This window comes from Phocoena phocoena, chromosome 17 (genome assembly GCF_963924675.1).
Source record: "Phocoena phocoena chromosome 17, mPhoPho1.1, whole genome shotgun sequence".
Lineage (NCBI taxonomy): Eukaryota > Metazoa > Chordata > Mammalia > Artiodactyla > Phocoenidae > Phocoena > Phocoena phocoena.
In genome coordinates, this window is record NC_089235.1 from 53306660 (window position 1) to 53325609 (window position 18950).

At 36.4% G+C, this 18950-nt stretch overlaps 1 protein-coding gene across 1 annotated transcript in view; it reads left to right on the forward strand.

Moving 5' to 3' along the window:
* The window catches only part of PKHD1L1 (PKHD1 like 1), a 154667-nt gene that overhangs the window by 54528 nt on the left and 81189 nt on the right, over positions 1-18950 (forward strand). Inside the window, exons 24-37 of the mRNA XM_065895147.1 lie at positions 1935-2082; positions 2598-2752; positions 4559-4681; positions 5377-5482; positions 7958-8068; positions 9393-9557; positions 10705-10826; positions 12531-12663; positions 13084-13279; positions 14958-15100; positions 15520-15624; positions 16547-16735; positions 17518-17688; positions 18233-18459. Coding sequence (XP_065751219.1) covers positions 1935-2082; positions 2598-2752; positions 4559-4681; positions 5377-5482; positions 7958-8068; positions 9393-9557; positions 10705-10826; positions 12531-12663; positions 13084-13279; positions 14958-15100; positions 15520-15624; positions 16547-16735; positions 17518-17688; positions 18233-18459 — 2094 coding nt within the window. The remainder of the gene's footprint in view (positions 1-1934; positions 2083-2597; positions 2753-4558; positions 4682-5376; positions 5483-7957; positions 8069-9392; positions 9558-10704; positions 10827-12530; positions 12664-13083; positions 13280-14957; positions 15101-15519; positions 15625-16546; positions 16736-17517; positions 17689-18232; positions 18460-18950) is intronic.

Consider the following 18950-nt stretch of genomic DNA (forward strand, 5'->3'; position numbering starts at 1 on the left):
TTTTTTTTTGTCCAACGTATTTTGGTCTTCTTTGATCACATCTTGCATTTTGCAATTTCAGGTCAGATTCAGTACATTTTGTTAGATTTGTATGTAAGTATTTCATTTTCTTTGAAGCCATTGTAATGGGTCTTGTATTAATTTCAGTTTCCGCATGCTTGTTATTTATACATAAAAATGTGATTGGTTTTTGTGTATTGATCTGGTATCTTGCAATCTTACTGAAGTCCATGCATTTTTACAAAGTAAATGCACTCATGTAATCACTACCCAGATCAAGGTAAAGAAAATCATTAGACCCCCCCAAAGCTTTCTTTATGCCTTTTCTTTGTCATGAGATTACTTACCCTACACCCTTAGATAACCACTATTTTGACTTCTACTACCATTAATTAGTTTTGCTTGGTTTTACTCTTTTTTAAAAAATAAATATTAAAAAATATTAAATAGTAAAATATTCATTTATTTATTTATTTCCCTTATTTTTTTGGCTGCATTGTTTCTTAATTGCAGCACGCCAGATCTTTGTTGGGCAAGCAGGATCTTTTGTTACAGCACAAGGTCTCTTCATTGTGGCACTCAGGCTTCTCTCTGGTTTCAGTGTGCGGATTTCTCTCTAGTTGTGGCGCGAGGGCTCTAGGGCACGTGAGCTCTGTAGTTGGTGGCTCGTGGGCTTTCTCTTTGAAGCACACAAGCTCAATAGTTGTGGCGTGTGGGCTTAGTTGCCCCATGTCATGTGAGATCCTAGTTCTCCGACTGGGATGGAACCCGTGTCCCCTGCACTGGAAGGCAGGTTCTTTACCACTGGACCACCAGGGAAGTCCCTGTTTTTACTCTTCATATCAATGAATAATACAGTGTGTACTCTTTTGCATCTTCTTTTATTTGATAATGTGAGATTCATGCTGTTGCGTATAGCTAGCTATAGTTCATTCTTTTTCATTGCTATACAATATTCCTTGGTATTAATATACAACCATTTATCCTTTCTATTGATGGGCTTTTGCACTATTTCCAGTTTGGGGTTATTATAAATAAAGCTGCTCTGAACGTTCTTGCATATGTCTTTTGGCACTTACGTTCACTCCTTTATGTGGGCAATAGAGCTTATAATTTTATTTTATTTTATTTTATTTACTTTTTATAAAATATTTACTTATTTGCTGCACCCGGTTTAGTTGCTGCACACGGGATCTTCGTTGCCGTGTGCAGGATCTTTCATTGGGCATGTGGTATCTAGTCTCCTGACTAGGGGTCGAACCCAGGCCCCCTGCATTGAGAGCACAGTCTTAACTGCTGGACCACCAGGGGAGTCCCCCAGAGCTTATAATTTTAAATTCCACAAAATTAGCAGGGATCAGAAGCAGGAGAATGTCATCTTCACTCTTAGAGTTACAGTCTATGAATTTTTATTGCACATGTTTCTTCTGTCAGTTGACTGACACTCCACATTAGACAGGTATTTCCTGAGTCTGGATCAGTCACTGTATTGATCATATACTTCCTTTTATTGTTAGTTAGGTTTTCAAGCTTCCGTATGTTATTTCTCCAAAAAGGTGTTTAATTTTTTGATAGCCAAGACCGTATCTCGTGTTTCTTTGCCTTCCCATTGTGATTAGCATTGTACCTTGAACAGAATGCCTACTCAATAAATATTTGCTCCTTGAGCGATGGTAGGTGCACTCTGAATTAATGAGGTATTACTGTGGTTCCAGCTGATTGCTGCACGGATGACTGAGTTGACTTGGGCCTCATTATCGCAGCTATATAGGTATAGCCTGTGTTGATTTATGCGACTCTCCTTAACGTTCTGAGGAGTCCTGAATACCTGAGGCTCATTTATGTCATGTCACAGGATTGTATGCCGGTGAAATAGAAATCTGGTAGCCATTGTTATGTTTAATCATTTTATCAATATTTATTTTGGAAACTAGACAATCACAAACGAGACAGAGAATGAGTCTGTTTACAGAGGAAATAATTGGCCGGGGGAGTCAAAGATTCGTATTCAAAGAGTTCAAGCAGCATCTCCACCGCTAAGTGGCAGCTTTGACATTCACGCTTACGGACATATTCTCAAAGGTATATGGAAAAAGTTCATAACTTTGGTCTATGTATCAGTTGGACTGTACTGATCTAGACAACCATCATAAACATTTTGGTGTATTTCTTTTTAATATTATTTCTCTATGTAATTTATAGAGCTGAGATTATGTCAGTAATGTAAAACTAAATTGTTCAGAAAAATGACATTTTCACGTTTTCTTCATCACCTCACCAGATATACCAGGTTAAATTCCCAAAAGTTTGTTTCTCCTTTACATCCATAGCTTACTGGTTATCTATAAAGTTAACTGATTTTTTTTTTTTAAATATTTGAGCCAAGGCTCAATGTCTGTGGTACGTTACTCATGTAATTTTTGTTTCTCAGAAATATATAAATGTGTTGCCTAAGTAATATGCAGATTTCATTTTTTCTGTATTTGGAGGAGGACAGTTGGTTTACAAGTGATAAAACACATCTCATATATGTTAAGAGTGGCCATAGGTTTGTGAATTTTTGACTCCCGCTGTTTGCCATCCTTCTGCGAGTGCAGGTATTCCCGCTGCTGCGTCAGCTGCAGATTTGCAATTTGCTCTCCAGAGTCTAGAAGAAGTGGGACAAGTCTCAGTTACACGAGAGGGAAGCTGTGCTGGATACTCATGGCACGTCAAATGGAGAAGCACGTGTGGAAAGCAGAATCTGCTGCAGGTTCCTTACTTCACCTGGTTTCTGTTTTCTTCTATGTGTTCGTTGCTTATTTGCACCCTGCCTCATTCCAAAAAGAACTGGAGACTGTGTGTATTTTAAAACTGCAAGCTATAGCCTAAACAATAATAAAAGGAAACTGAGAAGAAGATTGTTGTAAATTAAGTTGACCGGGCATTCTCTTTCATGGAGAATAGCTGTTGGTGCTTTATTCCTGATCCCCTATGGGGGAATATGCCGGTTAGAAGACCTTTGACAGAGGCAGGAGGGGCACAGGCAGGGGCAGTCTCAGAACTAAATCTGGGTATACGAAAGGGGGGCCAAGCATAACCAGCATCGCTGTCCTTTAATTCTACCACTGTGCACTAGAGCTGTGTTCTTAGGACCTTGGATACTTTTCTGGTTTCAAAGATGACCTTTTCGAGTTCATAACAGAGCCACACCTTAAGAGCTCATCTAATTACTTTTGCTTAGAGTGTGGTTGGGGGCAGGGAGGGAAATCAGGCTCAGAATATGTGACAGAGAAGGGTCTAGAAGAGACTGGGGGCTCAGATATCAAACATCAAAAATACGATGCTTTGTAGTGATGGTGAGAGTGTGAGATGCACTCTCATCCTCGTGCACTCTTGGTGAGACAGTAAATTAGTACGAGCTTTTGGAAGGATAATTTAATTGTATCTGAATATAGATACCTTATAATTCAGCAGTCTCAGCTGTGTTACTCTCTTCTACTGAAATAATAATACAAATATGAAATGAAATCGGCACAAAGTTAGTCACTGCAGCATTATTTGTAATAGTAAAAAAACCTAGAAACCGAAATTCCCATCAATAGAAAAATGGTTGTTAAAATGATACAAACGGTGGAAATAAATACAGAACTCTACGTATAAAACCATTTCGGATAAAACAGAGGTGCTGGGGGACAGGAGATTCAAAAAAAGGTATATAAACAATAAACATAGACTATAACGTACCATACATAGATTGTATGGATGTCATAAAGATATGTGGGTTATTTTAAGGAAACATATGACCAGAAACTAGAATAAGAAAATTCTGCAACTGAGACAGCTCTAGTGACTGATCTCCTCTTGGTCCTCTGCTGGTGCCTGCACACCTACTCCCTTCACACTTTCCTGACCAGTCTCCTCTGCTTTATTCATCATTTCTGCTCCTGGTCACTTTGGCTCCCACAGGCCCAGCATGGAGACTCCTGTCTCTTTGCTAGACCCTGTATGCATCTGAAGGCTGCCATATTGGCAGCACGATTTTGGAATGACCAAATTATACATATTGATCTGATTTGGTTTCATTTTTACCATTGACAGAAAATATAACTCCATGAGTGGATGAAAAACCAAGAGTAGTTTTGGTAGAGGCCAAAAATGCTAAAGGGGAAACGTTGACTCTCGGGTGGAAAGAGGACTACATTTTTCAATTATTTAAGAATCATTTATCAAAATGGTCATATTCAGAAAGAGCATAGAATATTTTGAAAAAATCAAAATAAGTAAATTCATGTTCCTTAGACATGTTTTATCCTAAATATTCAAGTTAATTTTAGTCATTTAATTCAAGTTGTAATTGACGCAATATATGATACTGCAATGACGTTATGAGTTTTTTTCTTGGGTAGATTATGATCATTTTTGAAGAGGCTTCTTTTTCAAAAATGTGATTAAATGGCTTTGAATTTTTTTCATCCTTTGGCTTTTCACTTTTAACCATGCTTAAACTTAAAAAGAAAAACTACTGTGATCATATTTATTATAACCTTTCTAGTAAAATAATCTCGTCTAAAAATAGATCAATGATTCCAACATTTTTGGAGAAAAGGCTAACGTGATGGTTACAAGGATAAAGGAAGGTGGCTTATTCAGACGGCGCATACTGGGAGACCTGCTTCGTACACCCAGCAAACAGCCACAGGTATTTTTGAAAGTTTCCTCCTGATGTAATTTTAAATGTATAACTATTTTGTAATACATTAAAGACCTGGTAAAACAGAAGAGATGACATCTTTATTTTTCATGTGACTATTTGTTAACAGATGATCAACTCAATGATATTATTTTGTGACTTTGGGGAAAATTATCTTCCTTATGATAAAAGATTTTAAGCTCTACTGTTAGTATTTGAAAATATATTCTTTCATTTAATCTTTATAGTAACTCTGTAAAGTAATTATTAATGTTACCACTTACTGATGAGGAAATTAAATTGTATGGAGTTTAGGTGACTTTCCCAAGAGCAACCTTTATTTTTCTTCATAGCACTTATCACCCCCAGGGCATAATGTGCATTTTCTTTTTTTTTGTAAGTTTATAGCCTTATGCAAGGCTCTCTGTCCTACCTCCACTAGAATATACGTTCAGTAACAGCAGGGATGTCATCTGTTTTGTTAAATGTGCTTGATACGTTTACAACTGTGCCTGATGTGTAATGGACACATTCACTGAATGAATCAATGAAGTGTCAAAACAGAAAAAGTATAAATAGAATAGACTAATTTTTGGAAACCAACAAACCAGCAAACAAGCAAATTTCCATTACTTTTTCTAAATCCTATGCATAGTCTATTTAAGCATGCTACCCTTGTTACCTCTGTGTTTCTTTATTTGAAGGTTGAAGTCTATGTTAATGAAATCCCAGCTAAATGTTCAGGTGACTGTGGGTTTACATGGGATCCCACAACTACTCCTCAAGTCTGGGCCATAAGCCCTTCCCAAGGTAATCTCTTGCTTTCAAACTTAGAGTATGGGGTGGAAGACAATTAGCAAAAATGTAAACTCTGATAATGATTTTTTTATATTCTAACTAAGGCAAGCAGACAGTTCTACATAGTGAAAAAAATCTATCAGATCAGAAAGCTATGGAAAGATCATTAATTATCTTTGCAAAAAATATCACTGTTGAAGTTGGACTCACTAGTATTCTGCTTCTCCAGTTTCACCAACTTCTAGGAGATATAGTACTAAAATGCCAGTAACAAGAGAGCTGCTGTTTAGTAAAAGAAAATAATTAGGTCCTAGATTTGAGAATAAGAGATAGAAAAATTATTGACAAGAACTCAGTCTAGGGGGACACATTGTAAAATACCTTCATAGTATGTGATTGCTTTAAAAAAAAACAGATTATATTATGTCTGAACTCCCAAGGATTGAAATAAACAGCATGACCAAGGATTGTAAGGGGTGGCTTTTTTTCAGTCAGAAAGGTAAGCTCAGATACTATAATCATATATTTAGTCTTTTTGACTAGTATGAAAATTCACCTGCTAATTATAAATCAAACAAAAAGAAAAAACCCATTGAAATCTTTAAAATAGCACAACTTAGTGTTGAAAGAATATATTCTTCAGACTTTTTTATAATTATAGTTCTCTCTAAGCACCATGCTCAGTGTTAGTCCCCTACGAACTTCCCCAGAGGCAATCACAGTAATTAATTTTGTGTGTATTCTTCCATGCCATTTTATTTGTTTGATTTTTTTTTTTTTTTTTTTGCGGTACGCGGGCCTCTCGCTGTTGGTGGCCTCTCCTGTTGCGGAGCACAGGCTCCAGACGCGCAGGCTCAGCGGCCATGGCTCACAGGCCCAGCCGCTCCATGGCATGTGGGATCTTCCCGGACCGAGGCATGAACCCATGTCCCCTGCATCGGCAGGCGGACTCTCAACCACTGCGCCACCAGGGAGGCCCCATGCCATTTTAAATACCTTTGGTGTATAACACACATATGGTAATTTTGCCAGTTTTTTAAGTTTACAAATGAGCTATTACATTGCAAATATCATTTGCACCTTTTGTCATTCAGCATTCATTTTGAGAAATATTTATATGGTTTTATGTATATCTAATTCATCACTAAAATACTTCATGGATACACCAATTTATTTGTTCTTCTGTTGATGGACATTTACATCATTTACAAGTTTTTTGTTTTTACACATGACTCTATTGAGCTTTCTTGTACAAATCTACTATAACATACATGGTAGAGCTTCTTTAGGGTTTATACCTACATGTGGATTAATGGGTATATGTGTATTCAGTTCATTAAGTGACCAAATTGCTCCCCAAAGTGGCTGTACCTCCAGTGGGTATGAGAGCACCATATTCCCCACATCTTTGCCAACACTTCATATGATGAGTTTCTAATTTTGGTCAATCTGATGAGTGTAAGAAGCTATCTCATCATTGATTTAATGTTGTCTATTCCCTGATTAGTAATGCACAGGAATATCTTCTTGTATGTTTCTTGGACATTTAGATTATTTCTTCTTCTGCAAATTGCTTGTTAACATCTTTTATCCACTTACCAGGTTGTCATTTTTCTATCAACTTGCACTGTATATTGTATGTTATGTTTGCTGATCCTTTGCACACATATTCTCCCAGTATTTCACTTATGATTTTTTTTTAGTATCTTGTTCATGGGTACATTTAAATCACTGATTTATTTTAATTTATATATCTTTTCCTTTATGGATAACCATGGCTTTTTGTATCTTATTTAAGAAATCCATCTCTACATTAACGTCATTAAGGTATTCGGTTATGTTTCTTCTAAAATTTTGAAGTTTTGTTTTTCATTCTTAGCTATTTAAATCCATTTATAATCTGTGTTGTGTGTGATGTTATATGAGTCAGGTGACCGTGTCATTTATCGATCAAATCTGGATACCTTTAAGAGTGAATGGAGAACATTCAGTATAGGATGCTGGGCCAGCAAGTATAAACCTGGAATAGCCCAGGCACTTTAGGATGGGTATCATCCCAGATAAAGTAATCATACCCTATTTCAAATGGAAAGTGTCTACTACACTTATTGTACAGTTTATTCTTTTCTCAGGAGTTTGTGATGGCGGTTCTGTCCTAGTCTAAGTTACCATATGGAAATGTCTGTTTAATTTCTTTGTCATAAGAATGATTTTTCCTTTCCTTACAACATTCTATACTTAGTCAGATAATTCTTTCCACTAATCCCTATAAACACACAGATTCAAAACACAAAGCACTGTGCAGTAATTCAATGGAAAAAAAGTACCATTGCTAAATAAATGTCTTTTTTCCCTGCTTGCTTATAGGCTTATTGTTTATATCTTTTAGAAGATAGGCTCACTTTTCTCTGAGAAATACCTGATTTCATAACAACAGATTCTATGTTTTGTCATTTTAATATTGTTATTTAAATTTATCCTTTTCAGGGTCCTATGAAGAAAGCACAATTCTAACCATATCAGGCTCGGGATTTTCTCCTAGTTCAACTGTATCGGTCTCAGTTGGACCAGCAGGTTGCTCTCTTCTTTCTGTGAATGGTAGATTCTTTTAAAATCATTATTTTTCAGTCTAATTGTTTTTCTCTAAGAGAAAGTAGAATCAAAGAGCAGTGTTATAATACTGATTTTCCTATAGAGTACCTTTGGGGTTATGAAATTGGCAAACTGCCCTGGATAAATACCTTACCTTTTTAATCTTTGGTTATGACTACAGACTAATTCTTTCACTGTGGTACAGTGTCTTTATCCCATAACAGTTGATTTTTGTTCTTTTTCCTCATAAAGTGATTACATGAAATCTTTCCTCCTTTAGTGTGTCTCTGGGACACAAAAATACATGAATTGCAGCTCTGATATTGCATGGTCCCTTCTGCCCATGCTTTGAAAATGCCTCATTAGTCATAGCAAGAGGACATAGCCATCTTCCTGGACTTCTAGTCCAAACTTCATAGTCCTCTATGTATTAATGTAGAATTTAAAGATCATATTTTCTATTTATGGAAAAATGAGGACCATAATTATTTGTCTCCCTAAAAATTCTCTTCCATAATCCTAGGTATTTTTATTAATTTTAATAAGTTGGAATTACATAAGCAAATTCACCTTCCATATCATTTTAGTTGTTTTTTGTTTTGTTTTGTTTTTTGTTTGCGGTACGTGGGCCTCTCACCGTTGTGGCCTCTCCCACTGCGGAGCAGAGGCTCCAGACGTGCAGGCTCAGCGGCCATGGCTCACGGGCCCAGCCGCTCCGCGGCATGTGGGATCTTCCCGTACTGGGACACGAGCCCTTGTTCCCTGCATCAGCAGGCGGACTCTCAACCACTGTGCCACCAGGGAAGCCCTAAGTTGTTTTTAATTTACATCTTCTATGCATTCTTGAGATCTAATAGTCAGTATTGCACCTGTATTATAAGTGCACATATGCTGTTCTAAATGAAGTGAAGAATGTTTTTCACTTAGTTTTTATCAGTTTTCTTGTTGAAACCTAATATTTTACTCAGTTTGGGACATAAACAATATATTAGACCAAAGTTTTTAGAATTATTCATATAAATGATCTTATAGGTTAGGATTTAAAATTCTTCTTATAGTAATTTTTTTTGCCACAGTGTAGTACTCAGGAGCAAATTGTTTACTCCACTTTCATTATTATTTTACCTTACTCTTTTCTAGCCCTGTCTGATTCGTAACATGAGGTAGTTCATAAAGGTTTTCCTCCCATTAATATATGAGTAGTCTTCCTTAGATACATTTCTTGGAGTATAAAAATGAAGGTCACTGTTTATATTTGAAAATATAAAATTTCAGTAATTTTATCTAACAAAAGCATTTCTTGACCATTTTCTTCTTCTTTTATCACAAGAAAATGAGATCAACTGCCAGATTCTGAATGGAAGTGCTGGACGTTTCCCAGTTGCTGTGTCCATAGCTGATGTTGGACTAGCACAGAATACAGAGGAGGAGGAATTACACTTCATTTATCAGAGCCAGATCTCACACATCTGGCCTGCTTCTGGAAGCCTAGCGGGTAATAGTTAATTGTTCCAAACAAAGAAAATTGCATACATTTCCATCATTTCATTGAACTGTTTCTAGAACAGGGTGAAGGGAGAGGACTCCAAACCTTCCTCATATAGAACAAAGGAGACTCCTCTTTTAGAAGGCACAGCGACTCAGTGGATGACTAATTCTTTCCTTATGAAGCACAAGTCAGGGTGACTGCTTCTACTTACATCTTAGGTTATTGAATTAATATCATCAATTATTACATTTGTCTATAACAAGCTCATTAATTATGTCAAGATAAGATTTATTAGTTATTATTCTGCTTACCAGCTGCTCCATTTATAATCACAGTCTCAGTGGAGCTACTAGACCCAGAAAAAGTTCCAGAAACAAATCAGGGAAAGGGATGCTGACGCAGAAGATGGAAAGAAAATAACACATTTTTCCTGTCCTGCTTCATTTCCTTTGTGTTTTGTTTGTTTGTTTGACCATGCTTAAGTGTGGATTTTGTGCTTTGGCCTTGATCTTTTTGGTGTGTTCTGTTTATATATATATATATATATTTTTTTTTTTTTTTTGTGATACATGGGCCTCTCACTGTTGTGGCCTCTCCCATTGCGGAGCACAGGCTCCGGACACGCAGGCTCAGCGGCCATGGCTTATGGGCCCAGCCGCTCCGGGCCAGGGCACGAATCCATGTCCTCTGCGTTGGCAGGCAGACTCTCAACCACTGCGCCACCAGGGAAGCCCTGTTTTTATATTTTATGTTATTTTTATTTTGTTGGGATTTTTTCTTTTACTTAAAGGTATTAAAATTTGGGATTTTGTATGAGTCTTAATTCACTCTCATTTCCCACTGGTTGAGTAAATAGAAATAGCATAATTTCTCTTTAGGATGAAGACACAAAAACAAATGTTAGTTGCAAATCTGTGTTATTTCATCAAATCACTTAGCCCAACCCCTTTACGGCTCCAGACTCCAGAGCTCAGACTCGGGTATGTGGTGATGATTCTATATATCTTGAGGCTGGTGCTTGATCTATTTGCCAACCTGTCTCTTGGATGATTAGACAATTCTTGAGTGATGTTAGATGACTGCCAAAGTGTCTTTTTGTTATAGTTAATCAAATGTGTTTTTGTTGTCTGATTTTGTGTTTTTACTTATGAAGGTGGTACTCTTCTGACTCTATCTGGATTTGGCTTTAATGAAAATTCAAAGGTGTTAGCCGGAAATGAAACCTGCACTGTAATTGAAGGGGATTTGAATAAGATAACCTGCAGAACACCAAAAGTAAGGCATCTGATTTCAGTCATTTTTCTTCTAAGTCTGAAATTGTGTGAATTAAGGAACATCTCAGTAAAGGGTTAAACAAATGCCTTATTTACCTAGCAAGTGCAGAGTTTCAGTTATGCTCTTTAACAATTATTTCTTCAACATTTTTTGCCAAGATCCAAATACCAAATATTATCTTCCACATTCTAGATACTTAACATCATTAAGGAAGACATACATATAAACCAATGTTAAATAGTGTGTTCCATTTGAAATGATAGAAGTAGACACAAAATGAAGATAAAATACAGCGGGGAGAGGGTGTCAGGAAGAGTTTCATGGAAAAGTTGATGTCCTATCAGAGGTGGAAGGATGATGAATGGGAGTTGACAAGGTAAATCCAAGGATGAAAAAAATATAGCAGTAATAAATAGTCTAAAAAATTCAGGGAAGCCATTCTAAACATTTTGGGTTTTTTTAAAGGAATATATATTTTAAATGTGTTAACGTTTCAGTTTGTTGGCAAAACACACACAGTGTAAAGTTTCCCATAGAATATTACATCTCAGGACCAGTCATTGTTCTTTATTTTTTAAAATAGTGTTTAAATTTAAACCAAGACTCTGTTTTACTTACTATGTGCAAAAGGAGCGAATTCAGTCACTAATATTTAAAAACGTAGTAGATTAAGGGTGGGAATTATTATGTAGTTGATGTAGGAAAAGTGAATTTGAGCATGTGTTGGACTGAATGGTGGAGATGAGAATCTGGCAGATATAGTAAGTTAAAGCTTTGTTTAAATTATGTCATTCAATTAAACACTGAGTGTGCACTAAGTACTAGATGCTAGGAAAACGATTTTTCCTAATTGGGAATTGTATAGGTGCTGTATTGGTGAAAGCACCAAATATTTTTCTTAGGTTTTAGTCTTGGATTCTGGAACTATGTCAGCAAAGTTTATAATAATGTCATTTGTCCATGAAGAGGAACAAAAATTACATTCAAGCCTATTTTAAGAGCAAAAAGCTCAAAACTTTAAGTATCGTACGCTTTATTAATTAGAGAATCACTTGTCTAGGGACTTCCCTGGTGGCGCAGTGGTTAAGAATCCGCCTGCAAATGCAGGGGACACGGGTTCAAGCCCTGGTCCGGGAAGATCCCACATGCCGCGAAGCAACTAAGCCCATGTGCCACAACTACTGAGCCTGTGCTCTAGAGCCTGCAAGCCACAACTACTGAAGCCCGTGCTCCTAGAATCCGTGCTCCACAACAAGAGAAGCCACCGCAATGAGAAGCCCGCGCACCACAACAGAGAGTAGCGCCCCCCCTTGCTGCAACTAGAGAAAGCCTGCGTGCAGCAAGGAAGACCCAATGCAGCCATAAGTAAATAAATAAATTTATTTTTAAAAAAGAGAGAGAGGCTCACTTGTCCAGAATATCTGAACTATATTGCAGAACCCTGGGAAATCCAATACTATAGACGCATTTGAATTGATCATAAATACCCACAAAACCAGCTTTATCTAAAGAATTCAAACATGCAACCTGCATTTGACACCACAACTTTCTAAATATCTGATAGTTAACTCTGATTCATGACTTTGAGAAAAAAACATCTTTGGAAGTTTATTTTGAATAATTCCATTTGTTTTTAGCCATTGAATTTCTGTATCTCAACATTTAATATTTTCTAATTGTTTTATTTTTTTCCTCTTATTTCAGAGAATTGAGGGTACAGTTGATATATCAGTTATTACCAGTGGATTTCAAGCCATGGCAAAGAATGCTTATAGCTATAATTGTTTACAGACTCCAGTTATAACTGATTTTAGTCCCAAAGTACGGACAATACTGGGTAAGAAATTCTTCAGTAAGATTAGTCATTTGATATATATGTATGTGTATACCATTTCTAAAAAAGCTTTTGAAGCAGTTTCTCTGCAGTTGTGTTTCTTAAAGCAAAACCTGTCACAGGTTTTCTTTTTTAACCATAAATTGGTCTGTTTATTATATCACTTTGAGCATGTGCAATAATAAGAAAAATATTAATTTTTAAAGTTCTTTGCCATATTTTTCCCTGTTAAACAATTAACCATGAATTTTATCTCCATGTGGCAGCTATCAACTCTTTCATTGATTTTCTTTTACCTCTGAAAGTGTTAGGATTTCCTAAATCCATTGAAACATAAGAGATGAGTTGGTTGACTTAATATTCAAATTTTGCACTAGATAATACATTGACTCTTTTTGTAAAACTTTTCTTTTAAAATAATAGGAGAAGTTAATTTAACAATTAAGGGTTATAACTTTGGAAATGAACTCACACAAAACATGGAGGTCTATGTTGGAGGAAAATCCTGCCAGGTCCTTCACTGGAACTTCACAGATATTAGATGCCTTCTGCCCAAGTTGTCTCCTGGAAAACATGATATCTGTGTAGAAGTCAGAAACTGGGGTTTTGCGTCAACAAGGTATGGTAATGACCATAAACTTTGACAGAGCTGTGGAACACATGGTGCTAATATATTGAGATAGGAAGAGAAATAGTCATTAACCTGATAATATTTCAGTTGCTCTTTTCACCTTTCTACAATTCTTTTTGCAAAAGATTCTGAAAATATCTCATAACATGCAGTATGATGCTTAGGTTTGAGACCAATACCATTCAGATTAGGTTGTAAGATTTCTCTGCAGAACTAGGTTTATGTATATGTCACATGACTTTCATTCATTCTGGAAATACTTATCAAGAAGTTACCGGGGGGCAGGCACTTTCTCAGTGCTGGATTTATAGTGGGGAATAAGAGGGATGTGTCCCCCACCTTAATGGTGCCCACAGTTTTGTTGGGGAGGCAGATTTCAAACAGATGATTACATCAATAACTGGATTATAAATGAGAAAAAGGATATGGATAAGAGGTCCCAGGTGTTACAAGAACATATAATAGAGCTAATTTTTCCTGAGGGACTGGGGACTGGAAAGAGTTCTCTGAAAAGGTGACAAGTAAGCCAAGAAACAGGTGGGAGCTGCCAGGTGAAGGAGAGGGTGGAGAGAATCCTCCTCCAACTCTGACTTTCCTTTAAATAAGTGTTTAGTATTTTCTTCCCTGAAGCTGCTTGTCAACTGGTAAAATTTTAGTTCTGGCATAAGGAAGTTACTGGTTTAGAGCACTTAGAAAAAGAGAAAACTGGAATTTAGGGATTAAAAAAAGGCAAGTAAAACTGATGTCAGAGTAGAAGGAGAGATCATTGTAGAAGAGTCTTGTGGGAGGTGAAGAAAGAAGAGCAACAGTAAACATAAACTTCAGCACTACATCCCCTCTTAGATTCACAGGGCAGAGCACACATGGTTCTAGAAGAGCTGTTGCCTTGTGCTTTGGCTTGATGATATAACGGGCAGAATTGACAGCATACAAAACTGGGTACTTGGGTGGTGGTTCAAAAACTACCAATTCAGTTATGATGAGGAAGTTAGATAAAAATTAACACAAAGACTCATTTGAGTTATGGTGGGAGCTGGGATGTGGAAGTCAACTCTGTATGTCAGGTCAGAAAAGCACTGTACATTTTGATGGCCTCCTAGCAGATAACATTGTAACGAAGCAAAATAAATTTAAAACCCTCTAGTTGAAATAGTGGGAAGGGAGATCATGACAAGTTTTCAACAAATATAGAATGATAAATTCAAATTAATTGCACAAAATTTTACTTATACTAAATGTATGGAATTTCATTACTATTCTTTTTTATAGATAATGCTGCCTTTATGGGGTTTTTGGGGTTTTTTTATGCCTTTATGTTTTATTCTAATAACTAGATAAAATATTTTAAAGGATTTCCTGTATTTCTTGTGACCTCAGTTCTCATAACCATATTTTTCCCATAGTATTTTAAGTTCTTCCATCTCAAATTCTCCTGCCATGGGATTTTCAGAAATGTTATTTTCATATTTAGGGAAACAACTATTATATATGTATATGATCCAACCAAATTGAGGTCATGATAATTATCAGATTATCTAGTTTGAGAAAGTAATGTTTTATTAAATATTCAAGTACTTCCTCTTAAATGAATCAGGTCCTAAGAAGAGTTTAACAACATGACCCCATGGAATGCTCATTGAAATATCTATTAATTTTTCTTTTACAGAGACAAATTAAATGCTTCTATACAGTATATTTTGCAAGTGACCAACATGTTTCCACAGAAGGGCTCCTTATATGGTGGAACTGAAATCACTATAATGGGTTTGGGATTCAGCACAATACTAGCTGAGAACACTGTGCTTTTGGGTAAGAGTTTCATCCTCACAGGAGGGCTGTTATCATTTTTCTCATCTTAAATGATGTGCTGTAGGTGCTGTGTTATTACACAAATACTCTCAGTCATGGAAGCTTTGTTTTTCTATTAGCATGTAAAAGGTTAAGTGTATTTGGTTAGGTGGTAAAAATAAACTAAATAACTGCTTTTGATTTCAATAAATAATTACCAAATGTTTAATGTGTATAAAACACTTTAAAAAAGGAGAGGTCTCTGTTCTAAAACTAGTCAGTACTCAAACATGATTGCTATCAGAAAAAAGTACCAAAGATCCTACTATGTAATGGAGAGCTTTTGTAGGGCCTTGACTATTTACTAATTATACTTCTTCTCTATATTTCACAAAAACTATTTGAGAAAATGTTTTTTCCCCCATCCTTTTTCTTTCTAGGGTCCTTCCCTTGCAATGTGACAGCATCATCAGAAAATGTCATAAAATGTATTGTTCATTCAACAGGGAAAGTGTTCAGGATTACCAACAGTGGGGAAGATTCAGGTATCAGACAGCATTTGTCTGCTGTAAATAATGGAGACATGTTACCTTGGAATTAATTTGATTTTTACTTATAATACTTCAGAGTATTCAGAGAATAATTATTGTTATTTCTTTGTATAAGTTGTTAATAGTTTGTCTAGAATTTATCCACTTGACATAGGGGGCCACATATAGAATGAATCAGCAAGCAGTAGACTTGAGTCTAGAAGGCTAGGCTTAGGATTTCCAAGTTCAGGAATTGCCACTTGGTTTTACTGCAGTATAGAACCTCCTGAATTACTATAGTTTGTTTTCCATTATGGGTTTCTAAATAAATATTCAAATAGAAATTATATAGATTTTTGCGTGCCCCAATGCCTGAGAAAATTTTTGTGTTTAAAGAATTGATCAGAGGGCTTCCCTGGTGGGGCAGTGGTTGAGAGTCTGCCTGCCGATGCAGGGGACATGGGTTCGTGTCCCGGTCTGGGAAGATCCCACGTGCCGCGGAGCGGCTGGGCCCGTGAGCCACAACTACTGAGCCTGCGCGTCTGGAGCCTGTGCTCCACAACAAGAGAGGCCACGACAGTGAGAGGCCCGCGTATCACCAAAAAAAAAGAATTGATCAGAGCTTTTAAAAATATTCCATGTGACATTTCTGAACAACTTGTTTATTGACTCTGATCTTTTTCAAATTGCCTCTCGGTCATCAGTTTTGGAGTTGTGTGGTTTATCTTTTCCTTAGCTTCTCATTATGTTCCTTTCCATTATTTCTGTTTATTTTTATTATGTGTTTAAAGTAGACATGTAAAAGTTTTACAATGTTAATTAAAAAGTTTTTTCACTCGTGGCTGTATAAAAAGGAGATATTTTCAAAGATAATTATTAAGAATTTTTACTCCTTTTCCTTTTTTCTTTAAAAATATGACTCAATTCTTGCTCCCAGTACACGGATTAGGTTACGCCTGGTCACCATCAGTCTTAAATGTGTCTGTGGGAGACACAGTGACATGGCATTGGCAAGCACATCCATATCTCAGGGGAATAGGATATAGCGTTTTCTCTGTCTCCAGTCCTGGCAGTGTAATTTATGATGGCAAAGGATTTACCAATAGAAGAGAAAAATCTGCATCAGGTATGTTTCCGCTTTGTTGCGTTTTGCATCATGCTTCTTTTTCCCAGATATAATAAAAAGAAATTTGTTTAGATTTAAAATACTTTTGCATAAATAATATATACAAATACACAAAATGATTTAGCTGGCATTTTATTGCTATAGTAAAAATATTACAAATGTATAAAATATTCCAAATGAATGTCAGCAAGGTATTTTATACATCAGAGATGAGTTCTGGTATCAGAAATATCTCTATTCATTCTGGAATAATCAACCAGAAAAATATATTGAAACAAGCGAAATACAAAGAAAATTGAAGTATGTGTTTTAATCATACCAATCTGAAAGCAAGTATGAACTTCTGTTGATTGGAATCAGCTTTAAAATCAGTCTTTCTTCTAGGACCGCTTAGCGTACAGTGTGCCTTTTAGATTGCCTGTTTTGTTCTACACATGTAGCAGTTTGAACTTTTTACTCATGAACACAAACTGTTTTTCATTGCATGTTGAGTTTTTCTTTAAGATTCTGTGAATTATGCCAGGTTTAACATGGTTTCTCTAGAAAAATTAATGCTGGATCTTGCCTTCCTAGAATATAATTTCATTATACAAGACAGTTCTTTTATAGACATTTTATAGTTGTTTTATAGTCATTTCCTTACTACTTCCTGTTGAAATATCACATGCATGAAAAATAAGAAACCTGTCACCTGCATGCACGTTTGAATGATTATTTCAAATTTCTTTTCAAAGATGCATTAATTGCTTGTATTTATTATGTGCAATCTCATTTTATGGTAGGTTCATTTTCTTACCAATTTACTTCACCTGGAATCCATTATTATAGCAGCGGGTATGTTGATGAGGCCCACTCCATTTTTCTCCAAGGAGTCATTAACGTTTTACCAGCTGAAACCAGGCACATTCCCCTGCACCTGTTTGTGGGTGGCACTGAAGCCACATATGCTCAGGGTAAGAAGGTTAAAGGTAGAAACCGTGTCACTTCGGTGACCCAGGGTATATGCAACCTTTCTGGAGTAGAAGGCAGATGACTGGGGCTAACTGTCTCTCACTAGCCGCATGACCTTGAATAGGTCGGGACTGCTCTGAGGCTAGAATTTATTCTATAAAATAAGGGGATCATGTTAATGTTGTCCTGTCAGTCTCCCAGAATCCTTATGTGCCTCAAATGAGATGTTAATGTGAAAAAGTTCTGATACTCTGAAAGTGCCTGAAAATATATTAAAATGTGAGATGATGTTGTTTTATTTTCCCCAGAGGGTCTGGCCTTAGACAAATTGAAAAATAAATTAGTTTTTTATTCACTCTTTACTGTATCATCTTTGTCCAGGTCTTTCTTTTAACTTTGAACTGCCTGGGTCTCCTCTTGTCATTTGGGAAAAAAAGACTTACCAGAATACAAACCACCATCATCAAAATTAGAGTAATGCAGTCTGAAAACAATTCTTGTTTTAGAATTTTATCCATGACTTACAGGCAATTCTTTTGTCTAAAGGAGGACCCGTGAATTTGCGCTTAGGAAGCTCTGTGACAGGCTGCCTGGCGACAGAACCCCTGTGTGGCCTGAACAGTACCGGGTTTGCACATTCAGATAGATTGCTCTTTGAGCTTTCAAGTTGTTTTTCACCATCTATAAGCAACATCAGTCCATCCATCGGAACACTAAATGAATTGATAACAATTACTGGACGTGGCTTCAGTAATCTCACATGTGCTAATAAGGTAAGAATATAAAGATCTCCTTTTTACTTCTGTATACACAATAAAAGGAAGATGTTTCATCCATAACCTCGTAGTTTAATTTATGACAGCTTAATTGTGATATAATTCACACACCATACGACTCGCCCATTTAACGTGTACAATTCAGAAGCTTTTGGTATGTTCGTAGACTTGTGCATCCATCACCACAGTCAATTTTAGAACATTTTCTTTGCCCCAAAAAGGAACCCCACAGTCCTTAGATATTACCCCCAACCCCTCCGTACTTCCTGGCCCTAAACAACCACTAATTTTTCTGTCTCTGTGGATTTGCCTATTGTGCATATTCTTATAAATAGAATCATACAATATGTAGTCATTTGTGACTAGCTGTATTCACGAAGCATAATGTTTTCAAGGTTGATCCATGATGTACCATGTAGCAGTACTTCATTTCTTTTTATGACTGAAAAATATTCCACTGCATAGTGTATACATTTTATTGATCCATT